This window comes from Myxocyprinus asiaticus, chromosome 18, assembly GCF_019703515.2.
Source record: "Myxocyprinus asiaticus isolate MX2 ecotype Aquarium Trade chromosome 18, UBuf_Myxa_2, whole genome shotgun sequence".
NCBI lineage: Eukaryota > Metazoa > Chordata > Actinopteri > Cypriniformes > Catostomidae > Myxocyprinus > Myxocyprinus asiaticus.
The window spans coordinates 27,583,566-27,598,179 of record NC_059361.1 but is presented as its reverse complement, the minus strand read 5'-3'; the positions used below and the strand labels follow the sequence as shown (position 1 = coordinate 27,598,179).

General features: G+C 37.5%; 2 protein-coding genes and 1 long non-coding RNA gene across 7 annotated transcripts in view; 2 read left to right on the top strand and 1 right to left on the bottom strand.

Moving 5' to 3' along the window:
• The window catches only part of slc12a3 (solute carrier family 12 member 3), a 19,365-nt gene extending 14,743 nt beyond the window's left edge, over positions 1-4,622 (top strand). The window contains exons 17-26 of the mRNA XM_051723919.1: positions 443-571; positions 700-806; positions 1,034-1,116; positions 1,233-1,319; positions 1,423-1,524; positions 2,540-2,651; positions 2,903-2,989; positions 3,082-3,217; positions 3,361-3,428; positions 3,576-4,622. Of these exons, the coding sequence (XP_051579879.1) occupies positions 443-571; positions 700-806; positions 1,034-1,116; positions 1,233-1,319; positions 1,423-1,524; positions 2,540-2,651; positions 2,903-2,989; positions 3,082-3,217; positions 3,361-3,428; positions 3,576-3,717 (1,053 nt within the window). The 3' untranslated portion in view covers positions 3,718-4,622. The remainder of the gene's footprint in view (positions 1-442; positions 572-699; positions 807-1,033; positions 1,117-1,232; positions 1,320-1,422; positions 1,525-2,539; positions 2,652-2,902; positions 2,990-3,081; positions 3,218-3,360; positions 3,429-3,575) is intronic.
• LOC127455794 (uncharacterized) overlaps positions 1-13,279 on the bottom strand; it is a 14,941-nt gene extending 1,662 nt beyond the window's left edge. The window contains exons 1-2 of one of the 5 annotated variants that reach the window (XR_007899745.1): positions 12,898-13,279; positions 3,538-3,751 (exon numbers count right to left, since the gene is read on the bottom strand). This is a non-coding gene — a long non-coding RNA (uncharacterized LOC127455794). Of the gene's footprint in view, positions 1-3,537; positions 3,752-5,103; positions 5,218-6,206; positions 6,403-12,897 lie in introns of those variants that run through there. The other 4 variants (XR_007899741.1, XR_007899743.1, XR_007899744.1 and 1 more) reach the window with 4 other exon arrangements.
• LOC127455792 (homocysteine-responsive endoplasmic reticulum-resident ubiquitin-like domain member 1 protein) lies at positions 5,321-14,614 on the top strand. The gene is made up of 8 exons (XM_051723927.1): positions 5,321-5,628; positions 7,605-7,682; positions 8,557-8,640; positions 10,769-10,947; positions 11,068-11,178; positions 11,302-11,667; positions 13,286-13,400; positions 13,558-14,614. Exons 1-8 carry the CDS (start codon positions 5,473-5,475, stop codon positions 13,735-13,737), a joined length of 1,269 nt encoding a protein of 422 aa, XP_051579887.1. The 5' UTR covers positions 5,321-5,472; the 3' UTR covers positions 13,738-14,614.

Here is a 14,614-nt window from a genome sequence, read left to right as displayed (position 1 = left end):
ATTCATGATCAAAAAAAATATTTGATAATTGTTACTGTCATCGTGTTTTGTGCACCAAGTGTTCAGGTCTGCATGCTCAAATTTGGAACTTGTTTCTGTCGTGATTAAATGTTTTCAAATAGCATAGCATAGAATAGTCTTTCTGTGGAAGGTTTTGGGTGACATGTGGTACATCAATAAGTATGTTAAAAAAGCACTGAAATGCTAGCACATTTTTAAAAGCATAGCTTAATTCAGTGCTGCATTGCTTGAGTAAAATGTACAAAAACAGAGTACTTGAAACAGAGTATTGCAAAGTAAGCTTTAGAATTTCTAATTAAAGCCACTGCTTTTAAAATGTTATGCTAATCACCATATCTACAGAATGCTTCTTAGTTTTAAAAGTTCACCCCCTTCCTTTTCTCATGAACTCTCTCTTTGACTTACTGTGTCTTATTAACAGGGGGGACCCTCACCTGGTGATGTGGACAGCAGTACTTATATAAGCTGGCTAAACAAGCGGCGTATAAAGTCTTTCTACCACACTGTAGTGGCTGATGACCTTCGCACTGGTGTACAGATGTTGCTCCAGGTCACCCATGTCCCATAATAAACTATGTCTGATACTATACTACATGTTTAACAAATATATTTTTTTTCTTCACTTTTCTGAGTCTGATGGTCTGGTAATGTCTGTTTGTGGTGTTGGTTCTATTCCAGACTACGGGATTGGGTCGGATGAAGCCTAATGTCCTAGTGATGGGATTTAAAAAGAACTGGCGTAAAGGTCAACCCAGCAACTTAGAAAACTATATTGGAATTTTGCAGTATGTATATCATATAGTTTAATCTTGGTCCCTCAATGTTAAATTCTTTTAAAATGTCAAAAGGTGTGAGACAGTTTAATTCAGGGCTGTAACCCCCCTCCCCCCATTATTCAGATTAGAGGTCGATCAATATGAGTTTTTAATGGCAGAGCCTTAAATTTCTACATTTGTTCTATCCCAGACTTGAACATTTGGTAACTTCCTTGGTTAAATTCATGTATTTTCAGTGATGCATTTGACCTTCAATATGGTGTTTGTATCCTTCGGATGAAGGATGGTCTTGATATAAGTCGAACAATGAAGGCACATGGTAAAGATTGTTTAAAAACTCCTATGTTAATTCCGCCTCCACTATTTATGTGCAATGCCCTTATTTATGACCCCCTAAAAGCCACAATTGTTGACTGAATTTTCCCTTTACCGTAGTGAATCTAGGGTTTGAGACATCCACTGAACAGGTACTTGACACCAGGACCTCCACTTCTACTACCACACCCACAATTGACACATCATGTATGTATCCAAACCTTCAAATAGTGTGAGTTTATGTCAATTTAGGTCCATTGTGAAGGCTCCTTGCCAAAACATTTGCCGTCTGTTATAACCTGTGTTCCAGTGGATCCTGAGACACTGATGGCCGTGTCCCAGCCTGCCACTGTGTTTCAGTCTAGACAGGGCAAGAAGACCATCGATGTGTATTGGCTCTCTGATGACGGAGGTGAGCTCTATTGATATTCTATGGATCCAGATTGAAAAACTGCAATATTTTCTTATATAAGAAATACAGTGAAAAACAAAGGGATATTTCACCCAAAAATTTAAATTGACATTTTCTCACCCTAATGCCATCCCAGATGTGTATGACTTTTTCTTCTGCAGAACACAAACAACGATTTTTAGAGGAATATCTCAGCTCTGTAGGTCCTCACAATGCAAGTGAATGGTGACCAAAATGTTGAAGCTTCAAAAAGCACATAAAGGCAGCATAAAAGTAACCCATATGACTCCAGTGGTTAAATCCATATCTTCAGAAGCAATATGATATTTGTGGGTAAGAAACAGATCAATATATAAGTCCTTTTTTCTATCAATCTCCACTTTCACTTCCTCGTTCTTCTTCTTTTGTTTTTGGCCATTTGCAGTCTTCGTAGACTTAAATATTGATCTGTTTCTCACCCACACCTATCATATCGTTTCAGAAGACATGGATTAAACCACTGGAGCCGTATAGATTAATTTTATGCTACCTTAAGGTGTATTTTGAAGCTTCAAAATTTTGGTACCCATTCACATGCATTGTGAGGACAAACAGAGATGAAATATTCTTCTAAATATCTTAATTTGTGTTCTACAGAAGAAAGAAAGTCATACACATCTGGGATGGCATGAGGGGGGAGTAAATGATGAGAGAATTTTCATTTTTGGGTGAACTATCCCTAAAAATTCTATTATCATCTACTCACCCTCATGTTGTTCCGTGGAACACAAAACGAGATATTAGGCAGAATGTTAGTCTCAGTCACCATTTACTTCATTGCATCTTTTTTCCATACAATGAAAGTGAATGGTGACTGAGGCTGTCAGTCCCTAAACATTCTGCCTAATATCTCCTTTTGTGTTCCATGGAAGAAAGAAAGTCATAAAGGTTTTGAACAAAATGAGGATAAGTAAAATAATGACAGGATTTTCCTTTTTGGGTGAATTATTGCTTTGATAATTGAGTGTGTTGTCAGGTCTGACTCTACTGGTGCCATACCTCCTGACCCGTAAGAAGCGATGGGCTAGATGCAAAGTGAGGGTGTTTGTCGGAGGTGAAGTTCAGCAGATTGAGGAACAGAAACAAGAGTATGTATTGCCTTGAGCTTACATTATTTTATCCATGTTACACATATTGCATGTAAATGTCATTAATTAATATAATTATGGAATAACATCTAATATATTATAATATAGTTTATTTTATAAATATTTGAACATGATAACATATTTTCTAATTTATAATTAATGGTTTAGCTTAGAAACAACTGTTGTTTTGCCATTGCCAAGTCTCTTCTAGATAAAAGACATCAAACAGAGCTTGTGTGTGTCAATTACAGGCTAAAAGCTCTGATTGCCAGGTTTCGTCTGGGTTTCCAAGATATTCAAGTCCTTCCTGACATCAATGGAAAACCACAGTCTGAGCAGTACGGTCTTTCTTTACAGCTTTCAATACTGTACTGATTAATTTTTGTGCCTAAGTGTCAGTGTATTTCTGCCCTTCCAATTAATGAAACAGCATAAAGAGATTTGAAGATCTCATAGCTCCATATAGAGTAAGTGCAGTCCAAAAGAATGATCAAGAAGCCGATGAGACAACAAAAGAATGTCCCTGGATGGTGTCTGATGAGGAGGTGGAAAAGTTCAAAGCTAAGGTAATTTAGGGTTAAAACGATGGAGTTAAAAGAATATACTGCCTTTTTAAACAACAGTCTGGTGGTTTATTTTCTTCAAAGATCATGAATTCTGATAATCTCTTTTTTGAACATTTAATATTTTGTGTCTTGTGTTTGCGTAGTCCCTTCGACAGATCCGTCTGAATGAAGTTATTCAAGATTACTCAAGAGATGCTGCCTTAATTGTTGTGTAAGTATCTATACAGTATGTGTTGCTGTGACATCATTAAGATTACATGATAAGCAAAAGAGCAATCAACTAAAAAGCCAGACTGTTTAACTATTAGCAGTGTAAATACCTGATATCACTGGTCATCTGTGACTTTTTGTTTGGTAGCACCATGCCTGTTGGGCAAAGAGGGGCGTGCCCTAGTGCCCTCTACATGGCTTGGTTAGAGATTGTGTCCCGTGACCTTCGACCTCCCGTTCTTCTTGTCAGAGGAAATCAGGAGAATGTGCTGACGCAGTACTGCCAGTGAGCGCAACCTATTCCTGACAAAACTGTTCACATGCCTACATCCAATGGAAAGAAACATGTCAATGTTAAATTGTTCAGATCAACTTGTTAATATGTTAAATTATGACAGATTTACTTGTTGTGTTTACTACTTGTCGTGTTGTTCAAAGGGTGTTTGTTCTCTTTGGTTTAACTTTAATTCAAAATGTTAAATGCGTGTATTAGTGTTTTTCTCCTGAAAAAAGCAAAAGACTAGTGAATTTCCATAAATCAAGTTTAGTTAGAAGCCTAATAATGACGTTACAAGCCTCTCTGTTGATTCTGATGATAATAATTCAACAACTGAACAATTAGCGTATGTATAGACTTGTTCGCTTTTTAATGACAAATGTTACTTAATATATATTTAACCCTTATATTGTGTTTCAGTCAAAACTGACCAGTTAATTTTTTTCTTCTGAAAACTGTTTATTTCATCCAGTTTTATCAACATTGTTTTTTGTTGTTGTTTTTTTTTAGATCATTTTCATAAAATGTTATTGGTTTAAAATCTACTTATCACATCATGTTGTGTTTGAGCTTGTTTGAATTGGGATAGTCTGCTGTAAGTTACAAATTGGCATTGTCTATATTATATGTATGTTTCAGTAAGTAATAAGGAAAATGTGACAAAAAGACACTCCTGTTTATTATATTTATGTGTGTCAGTGGGAATTTTATACACTAATAATCACTGCAGTTTGGCCTCTGAATGAAACAGTTTGGCTGCTCATTGCATTTTACTAATCGAGACCTTTCCAACGATGTATAAAACATGGCTATCTAATCTTTTTTTATGTTTTTATCAACTCTGAATATAATTGTTGTGATATCAAATTTGCAAACGATGTATATAATTGTCAGCAAATTAAAAAGCATAAAAAGCAAGTGGTTATATTTTTTTTTACATTATTATTATTTTTATTTTTTTCTACAGGGAGTGCCCCCCACTAGCCCAGTAAAGCTCAGTTCAATGAATCCTTCAGTCAATAAAAAATACATGCAATATTTTTAAAATATGTTATAAAAAAGTACAAAACCTGTCATAATTACTAAAAAAGAAGTTGACAAAAAGATCTAATGCAATATCTTGGAATAATATGTGCAAAATGAAAGATTTATTAACAATCTTAGTGGGCCGGTCAGTTTTGACCGGGAACACAAAAGGTGTTTGCACAAACGAACACAACACAAGGGTTAACAAATTACTACTTATATTGACTTGTTCTCTTAATAATGACAACTTAAATGTTACTATTATATTTAATTAAAGTACTATTTATATGAAATATAGCACATCTCTTATTGTGTCTAAGACAATTAATTTATTCTTTATAGCACAAACTGAACCCATAAAAACACAACACACCCTCACTTTACCGTATAACGGAGACAGTGTCATAATCGCCATGTAATGCAATCACAACGCTTACAGTAAAGTGAAAACATTTCCGACGACTTGGTGTCACCGCGCATGTGCAGTGCGTTTGGCTTCAGGACAGGCTCCACGTCTGAACGCCAGAGCGCCACAGCCAATCACAGGCGGCCACAGTTTGTTTGGAAACAACACACGCAAATACTTCATGGCTTATGAGCAGCCCGAAACTTCTTGAATCAGGAACCTCTTTCTCTACCATCTAGGGTTGTCTTTCTACTGACCGAGTCGTGAACCAATCTAGTGTTTTCATAGATTTGCTGTAAAGTTTATAGATCTGGTTGGTTTGGCAAGGGCACAAAAATGGAAAATCCTAAAATTTCGGCTAAAGAGACGATCTCGCTGGTCGTTAAAACGCCCAACAAGTTTCACGGTGATCAGCTGATCGAGGGAGTGTGCATGGACTGGACGGTGAAGGATCTCAAATGTCACCTCTCGAAGGTTTATCCCAACAACCCGGTAAGTTTGGATTTGGTTTCTTATCCTTTAAATATGGTTTACAATAGCGGGTCATCCGTATTCCTCAACACAACACATGGATGAACACTGCAGGAAATAACCGACTTTCACTATCAGTACACCCATACAACATTCTAGATTCAATAAAACGTGTATTTCTAACCCCTGTCCAAAAAAAAAAAAAAATAAAAAAAAAAAAAATAAAAAAAAAAATAATCAGATTTATGTCCTGACTACTTTAAATGTGTTAGCTATTTAGTAAATGTTACTGAATTTATCATATGATCTATTATGTAAATATTTGCATTATTCGGAAACACAATCAATAAAACGTAGCTGGAAATCAAGCCAAACTGTGATACAGAGTATACTACCATTACTATAAATTAGCTATGTCCCAAATGACCCACTATACATTATGCACTCAGCCATGTAGTATATGAATTTTCAAATTATCGTACTATCCCAAATGGGATACTAAAGTGTTTTTTTTTTTTTTTTTTTTTTTTTTTTTTTGACCGCACGGAAGCAGTCGTTGTTTGTCAGCTGACAGAAGTGAAACTCAGTTCAATACTTACATATATATCACAAATAATGTACATTTTCACAGCGTGGGGTGATGATAAAGCATTCAACTCACATTTGCCAGGTACTACATTAACAGAAATTACGCTAGTTGCCAAATTCATAATTGATTACAATTGTTTTGTCAGTCCAGCGTCGGCCAGGTAACGCCGCCCCTTCTGCTACATACTGCAAGCCGCGAGCACTGAGTGCATGAAGTTGAAGTACATCATCCGGGTATTCATAGTACACTTCTTTTTGTTGCATTTTAAGTGCAAACATACTACTTGCACTACCAAAGTCTTTAGGTGTGTCCCAAACCGCACACTTCTGCACTATTTTATGTCATTTTATAGTGTAAGTAGTAAGAGTAGTATGTTTACACTGAAAATGCAACAAAAAGAAGTGTTCTATGAGTACCCGGATGATGCACTTTTTCAACTGTCAAAACAGAGTGGAATGTTGGACACTATAAGCACTCAGCGCACGCGGCTTGCCGTACATAGTGGAAGGGGCCGAGTTACCGGCAGCGATGGTGATCTGTCAAAACAATTGTAAATAATGGAGAATATATCTAGCAAAACTTACAAAAGTGAGTTAAACGCTTTACCATCATACCATGCTGTGTGAATATGTATATTATTGAGATATAACTGTTGAACTGAGGGTGGATAGCACGCTAAAGCTAGCGGCAACACAACACTTGGGTTTGAAATGTCACTTCCGTCAGCTGTTAAACGGAGAACGCTTCCGTGTAGTTAAAAAAAAAAAAACGTTCAATGTTCCATTTGGGACAATACTACACTTTGAAAATTCATACACTACATGGCTGAGTGCATAGTACATTTTGAAAGTGTATAGTGTGTCGTTTGGGACACAGCTTTTCTAGCAAGTCAGTCCACTGTTGGCCATCTTTGGGACGCTCTCAGGAGACTATTTCCAGTCGTGCCAGTACAGCTCCTATCTACTTGAATGGGGAAAGACCGAGATGTTTGTATCTAAAAGATGATTGGCTCTTTTAACTGTAAGGCAGGACTTCATTTCTACATCCGTTGACAGTTGCGCTCAGAGCTCCTTGGCTGAGCGTTCCAATTTCTCCCATTCATTTTAATAGAAGTGGTCAATCTCTACTAAATAATCTCTGGCACTACTTACACTACAAAATGGCATAGAATAGTGCAGAAATGTGCGATTTGGGACGCACCTTTACTTTTTCTGCCATAGATACGGTAGATGTGGAGTAGTATGGGTAGTATGCTATTAAGAACTTGGCCTGTCTCTCCTTGTAATTTGTTTGATACAGTCATCTCCTCACTAAGCCTTTCAACACCTCAATGATAAAATATACATAACATAGTAAATACTGACTTTTTGATGTGTGTTGTCTGATGTTTGGACTCATTTACTTACAGGCTGAGAAAGATCAAAGACTAATTTACTCAGGCAAGCTTCTTCAGGACAACCTGCATATAAGAGATGTTTTCTCTAAGGTAAGTGAGTGTGGGCCTATAAACAGATCAGACGTTTTTATTTATTTATTTTTTTTTTGGATTTGACAAGTGACATTAAAAACTGAGCTCTCTGTAAAGTGTCATTATCACAGTATTATTACTGATTGAACTATTTATGAATATATCTCTATTTCTATTAGCATAAAGAAGAGCTGGGCTGTATTAAAGGGTTGGCAAAACACTGCTGGATTGATCGCTACTGTCAAAGAAAACAAAAACTAGTGTACAGTATAAAGTTGCATGGTGGTAAACATCAGGGAGAAGAGTGCATATGACACAAATGCTGAAAAAATCACTCACACAGGGATGAATAGGGCTCATGCGTGTGTTTTTCTTATCAAGATTTTCACAAAAGTCAGATTGCTGATGACAAAGATGGGCTGTAAGCAGAGAAGGGTGCTGTTAGAACCATAAGGGTGGGCCCACAGACACCTCAGAACAATTGTTCTGTGTCGCCAGCCTGATCCATTTACCATGTGCTGCAGTCAATCAGATTTCAAAACTGCTCAAACTAGAGATGCTTAACAGCCCTGCAAGCAAGATGTGTATTTGAAAATGGAAATTGTTGTCTTTACAGAGGATATCTGTCACCACAGATTCACACAAAGATAAAATAATAAAACAATCAGGTGGTTTAGAACAATTGTCAGCTTTATCTTATGCAGAATAGTTGTGAATGTCTTTGTTGCCTCAAAAATGCATTAGCTCACACTTTTTTTTTAAAAGGACTAAGATTAAAATTATATATACTTATTTTTGTAGAGGGGTTTTCTTTATAAATTTTTTTGGTGTCCAGATCAACATGCTTTATTGTTATGTTTATTATTTATTTTTTCAAATGTTACTTCTACAGGTGCCTCCAGATACCAAGCATACTCTTCACCTGGTGTGTGCTTTGAGACCCCAGTCTTCTGACCAGTTAGGAGCAAGACCTAAAGTATGTTTATCATCATTCACATCTGTTTACATTTAGCTCTTATAATACAGTTTTCATGACTTATTTACTTGTGTTTTAGTTGGGCGAGTTAAAACTCTACAAGTTTTGGAGATTAAGAAAACAGTTAAGGGAATAGTTGCATGTAAAAAGACAGATTTTGTTTTCAGTTTAGCTCCATGGTGGTTTATTTGATCGGCTTACATTCAGTATGTTTTCATGAGCAGGTGTAATCGAGCTACAGCCGTTTTTTGTGCAGTCGAGCTTAGGGCTGTCACGATTATGAAATCTGCTGACGATTAATTGTCAAACACATAATTGAGATAATGACTATTAATTGTCTGCTTTAGTGCTCTCACGATTATGTTGACTATGATGATTAATTGTCTGTTTTAGGGCTTTCACGATATATAATTGTGATACAAATTGTCATGCTTTTGTCATAGGTGTATTTGTGCTTCATAAACCTTAAGATGCCATTTTTTCATATTTAACATTTACTTGATTTCTTTTAAGGCTTTAAAAACATATGAATGACATAAAAATTATATTTTAAATATCAAATTAATTCAAATACTTAAATATCTGTCCCTCTTTTTGGTCAACTTTAGTCTTGGTCCATTTTGCATTTACACTGTTGTTGTTGGAACCCAGCTAACATGAATAGCTATTATATTATTTTAAAGTATTCAATAGTAAAATATTTCTTACCAAAATTCTTCACTTTTACGTTATTTTAAGTCTCTGATTAAACCCACAAGCCCTTATTTCACATGAAGAAAGTCCTTTGAGATTCTGTGTATCTTCATTCTATCAACTAGGTAGTGACAAATAACATTTGCTATAACACGAACGTTAAATTGAAGTGAAACTGGAGCGCATTGCGTTCACTAAAAATCCTTGTTTATATTTTCATTGGAGTTTGGCACAATTTAAAGTGCACAATAATTATTTGAGAACCACGGTTAGATCAAATAACTGCGATCAGTTGATTATTTATTAATCGCGACAGGCTTAGTCGAGCTACAGTCTTTATCTATTAGTCTAAGTATACATGAAAAAAATGTGTAATCGAATATTTGATAGAAGGTTGACAGCTGAGTAAGCGTTAAATACATGCTGCAGATCACCCAACCCGATCTCATGAAAAGTCGTACATAATTTACGAGTTGGCTATTTCGTATGGTCTCGCACATTGTTATTCGCATAAACTCGTACGACTTCATCACGTGCAAATTCCCGGATGTCTAATGCGGAAGTAAGCGTGAGTTCCGCGGACAAGCCGTTAAGGACATACTTATTAATATTATGCATATACCTAAACCCCTTATACAGTGTGTAAACATGATAGGAAGCTGTTGTGTGTGACAGAAGCAAGTAATTGTCACGTATTAGATGGAAACGATGTCCAGCGACGTCATTGGCTGTAGTGAAAGTCGTAGGAATTCACTATGCACGATATCATACGAATTAGCCAAATTTAGAAAAGTCGTACACATCCTGACGATTTCGCTGTGAGAGTGTTGGATCACCTCTGTCCTCCGGAGCACGCTCACGATACAGAGACCGATTGTGGTCTGATTAATGTTTACATTTATGTATTTGGCAGATGCTTTTATCCAAAGCGATTTACAGTGCACTTTTTACAGGGACAATCACCACGGAGCAAACTGGAGATATTTGCCTTGCTCAAGGGCACAATGGTGGTGGCTGTGGGGATCAAACCGGCAAACTTCTGCTTACCAGTTCTGTGCTTTATCCCACTACGCCACCACCATTCCACTAATGTGCATACATGCCAGATGAAGCAGAGCAACAATTGCACCATCTATGTTTGTTATTGTGACTCTGCAAAAATAAGCATGGTATGATTTCAGTCTAAAGGGCATGTAAATGTTTTGAGTATGTTGTTCAGTGTTAATGAAACTGAGATGTTCCACTGTTTCTCAAAGCTGTTTCAGTTGTGTGGTAGCACACAGCTGCTTCCATTTCCTATCTTCATCCTTGTTTGCATAAACCAAAACCTGTAATAATTTTCAGATGAGGTTTCAGATGAGTATGTGTAGTTTATTATGCACCTGCCCTGATTTTCCGGCTTAAAAATCAAATTTCTGTCTTATCTGTGGTGCAGGTAACCTCAGCTACACAGCAGCAGAGTTCCCAGCCCTCCCCACTTACTGCTAGCCAAAGCACAGAGTCTATTTCTGCAAGACCATCTGTGACTTCTGTACCCTCTACGGATGGCCTTAGACAGCGAAATCATGCCTCATCCATTGTTGCATGGCCCGACATTAGTACCGGCACATCCATGTGAGTTTCTGTCCTAAATATTATTGGTGCTGTAAATATGAAGGGTATATTAATATTGTGTACTTACAGAAGATAATGTTTTGTACTAGAGTTAATTAAATGTTTATCCTTCATTGGCAGGCCTGTAACAGCTGCAATGGCCCACCCAACTTTCCCCACCTACTCGCTCTACAGTCCACAACAGCTTCTGTGGTTGCAGCAGATGTATGCCTGCCAATACTACATGCAATAGTAAGTACCCCCTATATATACAGGAAAGATATATTGGCAGTGATGTTTGAGAAATAACATGTTTGATGCTCTTATGATATGTTGTCCTTGTCTTATGTCTCTTTGCTGTCGTCTACCTTTCAGTCATGCTGCCATGGCAGCTGCCGCCTCAACTCCACTGGCCACCCCTCCCACAGCTTCCTCCCTCCCTGTTGCCCCTCATCAAGCTGCTATACCTGCAGCTTTACCCAATCAGGGCCCCATCAACAACCTGCCAGCCAATCAGAATGCCCCAGGTCCTGCATTCATCAACCCAGATGGTGCAAATCAGAATCTACGTATGAATGCCCAGGGTGGGCCAGTGATGGAAGATGAGGAGGACATGAACCGTGATTGGCTTGATTGGGTGTACACAGCAACCCGAATGGGAATCTTCCTGAGCATTGTGTACTTCTACTCCAGCGTGAGCCGCTTTATCCTGGTTATGAGCAGCCTCCTAATTATGTACCTGTAAGTTTTAAATGGAATACCACTTATTTTGTAAACGCAATATTCAGTAACCTCCAGCTGTCTAGAGAGATGTGCAAGGGGTCGTTTACATGGGTCACGCTCTTGTGAACATATGTGCTATTTTTAAATGGCTGATCTTTGTCATGATGCACTAGACAGCCATTTTGACTGTTGTGACACAGCTGGCTGTTTTTTCAATGACTTGCAGCAATGAACGGTGTGTTTTTAAATGCTGTGTCAAGTAAAAAGAAAGAATGATTAAAATGTGACTCGAGACCCCTGTGTTCTGTTTCATTCCACTACGCTGTTCATTCCACACTAACTGTTTTGGAAAGGCAAGAACACTTCCTGTGTGAATGGCCCATTACTCTCTTTGAAAATGTGGTCTGTTTGGGACTTGAATTTTAAAATGTATGTGCATATTTGTATATCATGAAGTACAATACCCATTGTTTACTCCAGTTCTACGTTTATTGACAGGTAGGGAGGAAAATTAGTATTCATTGTAATTTGTGTTCTTTATCAAATCTGTAAGAACAGTTACACCCCCAGTTATGTAACTTAAGACTTTGAACCAGTTGTCTCTGTTATATACACAAACTCTTACACTCATGCATTCCTGAGCAATGTTAAAGGAATGAAGCTGGTTAATGCTGAGTATAATGACCAGAACACAGGCTTCTCTTTAGTTGTAAAGAAAACAAATGGCTGGATATGACTGTAATTGCAGTATACTTTGTGTTTGCCTCCATGTGGTTGGGAGCAGTTTGGGACTTAGTTCTCTGATCAGACTGATAAAATGTATCTCTTTAAACATGGCAGATTTTCTGCTTTACAAACTAGTGCTTTGAACTCATTAGCTTGTTCTGAGGTTGTTCTGAAACTTTTATTTTCCTTTAAAACAAGACATGATCAAGTGGTGTACACCAGGTGTTGTATAGGCCACTCAAGACTCATGTGTGTATTTATTCTGAAAGGCGAGGAACCACCATCATGTCATTTCTGCAAGACTCCCTTATCTCTTAAACATATCTTACTAGTCTGCCCTGCTTTTAATGCAAGTAGCTCTTTTTTTACCAGAGGTTTTACCAGAAAGTTTTAGAATTTTTATCGCATGTCCATTTGAAATTTTTATATAGTTATACCCTTTTTTAATTATTTATATTTATAAAACTCTTTATGTACTTGTTGAAAAACGTAAACCCTTTAAACTTTAAATTACCTACCTACCTGAGGTTGTTCAGTGTAATGATGGCCTTCTCTACTGGCAAGATTGCTCTTCCCTCCTCTTGTTGCATGCTGCAAACTTGACCCTTCCTGCCACGAAACACTTTCTGCCTGTCAATTATTAATTTGGTGGGTGGGAGGAGAAATGGCATGTGGTTGAAGAGATGGGGGTGGTCGAATTCAGTGGCTAAGGCTATGTCCACACTTATAAGTTTTTGGTGTTTTGTTTCCTAAATTATGTGGTATTTGAGAGCATTTTTGAAAGTCATATGTTAGCAAAACGACTGAAATCGATTAGAGTGTGTTTAATGGAAATTAATCTCATGAAGGCAGTCTATCTGGACTTGTTTTGGGTGCCATTCTGTTAATTTCCTTCTGTTCCTTCCTTCAGACACACAGCAGGCTGGTTTCCTTTTAGACAGAGACCCCAAGCCCAGCCTCATGATCAGCCAGTACCAGAGGTCAATCAGAACCTACAAAACCAGAATGACAGACATCCTGGACCGGTGAGTGATTTGTTTTTAAGTTCAGCAATTGCTGAAACTGATGTATTAAGATTTATTTAAGAAAGAAAAGGAGTGTGTTGTACATGAGTACTGTATGTGAGGTGTGTAGGTATGTGGGAGAGAGTGAATGCTTAATATTTCTTATTTCGTATTGAAGGCACAGCCTCCTGCTGGAGTGGAGGGTGAAGTTGGAGCTCCAGAGGAAGTTGTTCAACCTACCATGACAGCAGTTCCTGTTCCACCAGTCAGACCACCCACTCTCTGGACAGCCTGGGTCTTCTTCAAAGCCTTCTTTGCTTCCTTGATACCTGAGCTTCCACAGGGTATAGGGAACTGATAAGGATCCAGATGGACAGAAAGGACGAGAGTTCAAACCAGAGCCCAAGCCGATGGCCTGACCATTTGGAATGGACATTATATGTAAATGAAGGCTAAAAGTCCTAGATTGTTTCACAGTAGCACTTTCTTTGTGACCAACACATGTGAGCAAGAGCTTTATCGCTTCCTTTTTCCAAATGGTTGCACATTCTGCAAACAAGTGCTATGGTTTTTACACAGCACTTTAGATAACCACGTCAGCTTTGATCAATGGTATCAGTCATTTGATCCTCATATGTCAGGCTCCTGTTACCAGGGTTTAATTTTCTTTGGAGTGCCCTACGATGAGAGATCCAAGGATTAAACTTGTGGACTAATCTTATTATGGTCCTAGTAAGATGAACAATGGGGACCATACATGGTGGGTCCTTGGAGAACGCTTTTGTGCATAGAATATATTGGAGATTGTGGCTATTCATGTTTTCTTTAAGGAAATATGCGTACCGGTTCTCTCTTAATTGTTTTCAACTTGTAAAATGTGTAATGTTAATGTTCATGAAGAAAGTTTGGTATGTGTGAGCAGGAAAATTTGCAATTCAAAAAGAACAGAAGAGTTGGTTGTTGACCTTGGGATAAAACTAAACCAGGCAAACCTCACTTTGAATTCTGCAGCTTCTTTACAAAGAAACTGCACTTTTGGAACATGTTATGTATAACTGAAAACAGGAAAGGACTAGTTCTGAGAGATGAAAAAGATAACGTTTTTGATCTAGAGGTTATCAACATTGTAGCATTGCTTTTATGTATAATTATGTAAAATTATCTTTGTTATTTACATTTATTAAGATAAGCCTCTTTGTACAAAGAAATTATATAATAAACACTTCTTTGTTTCA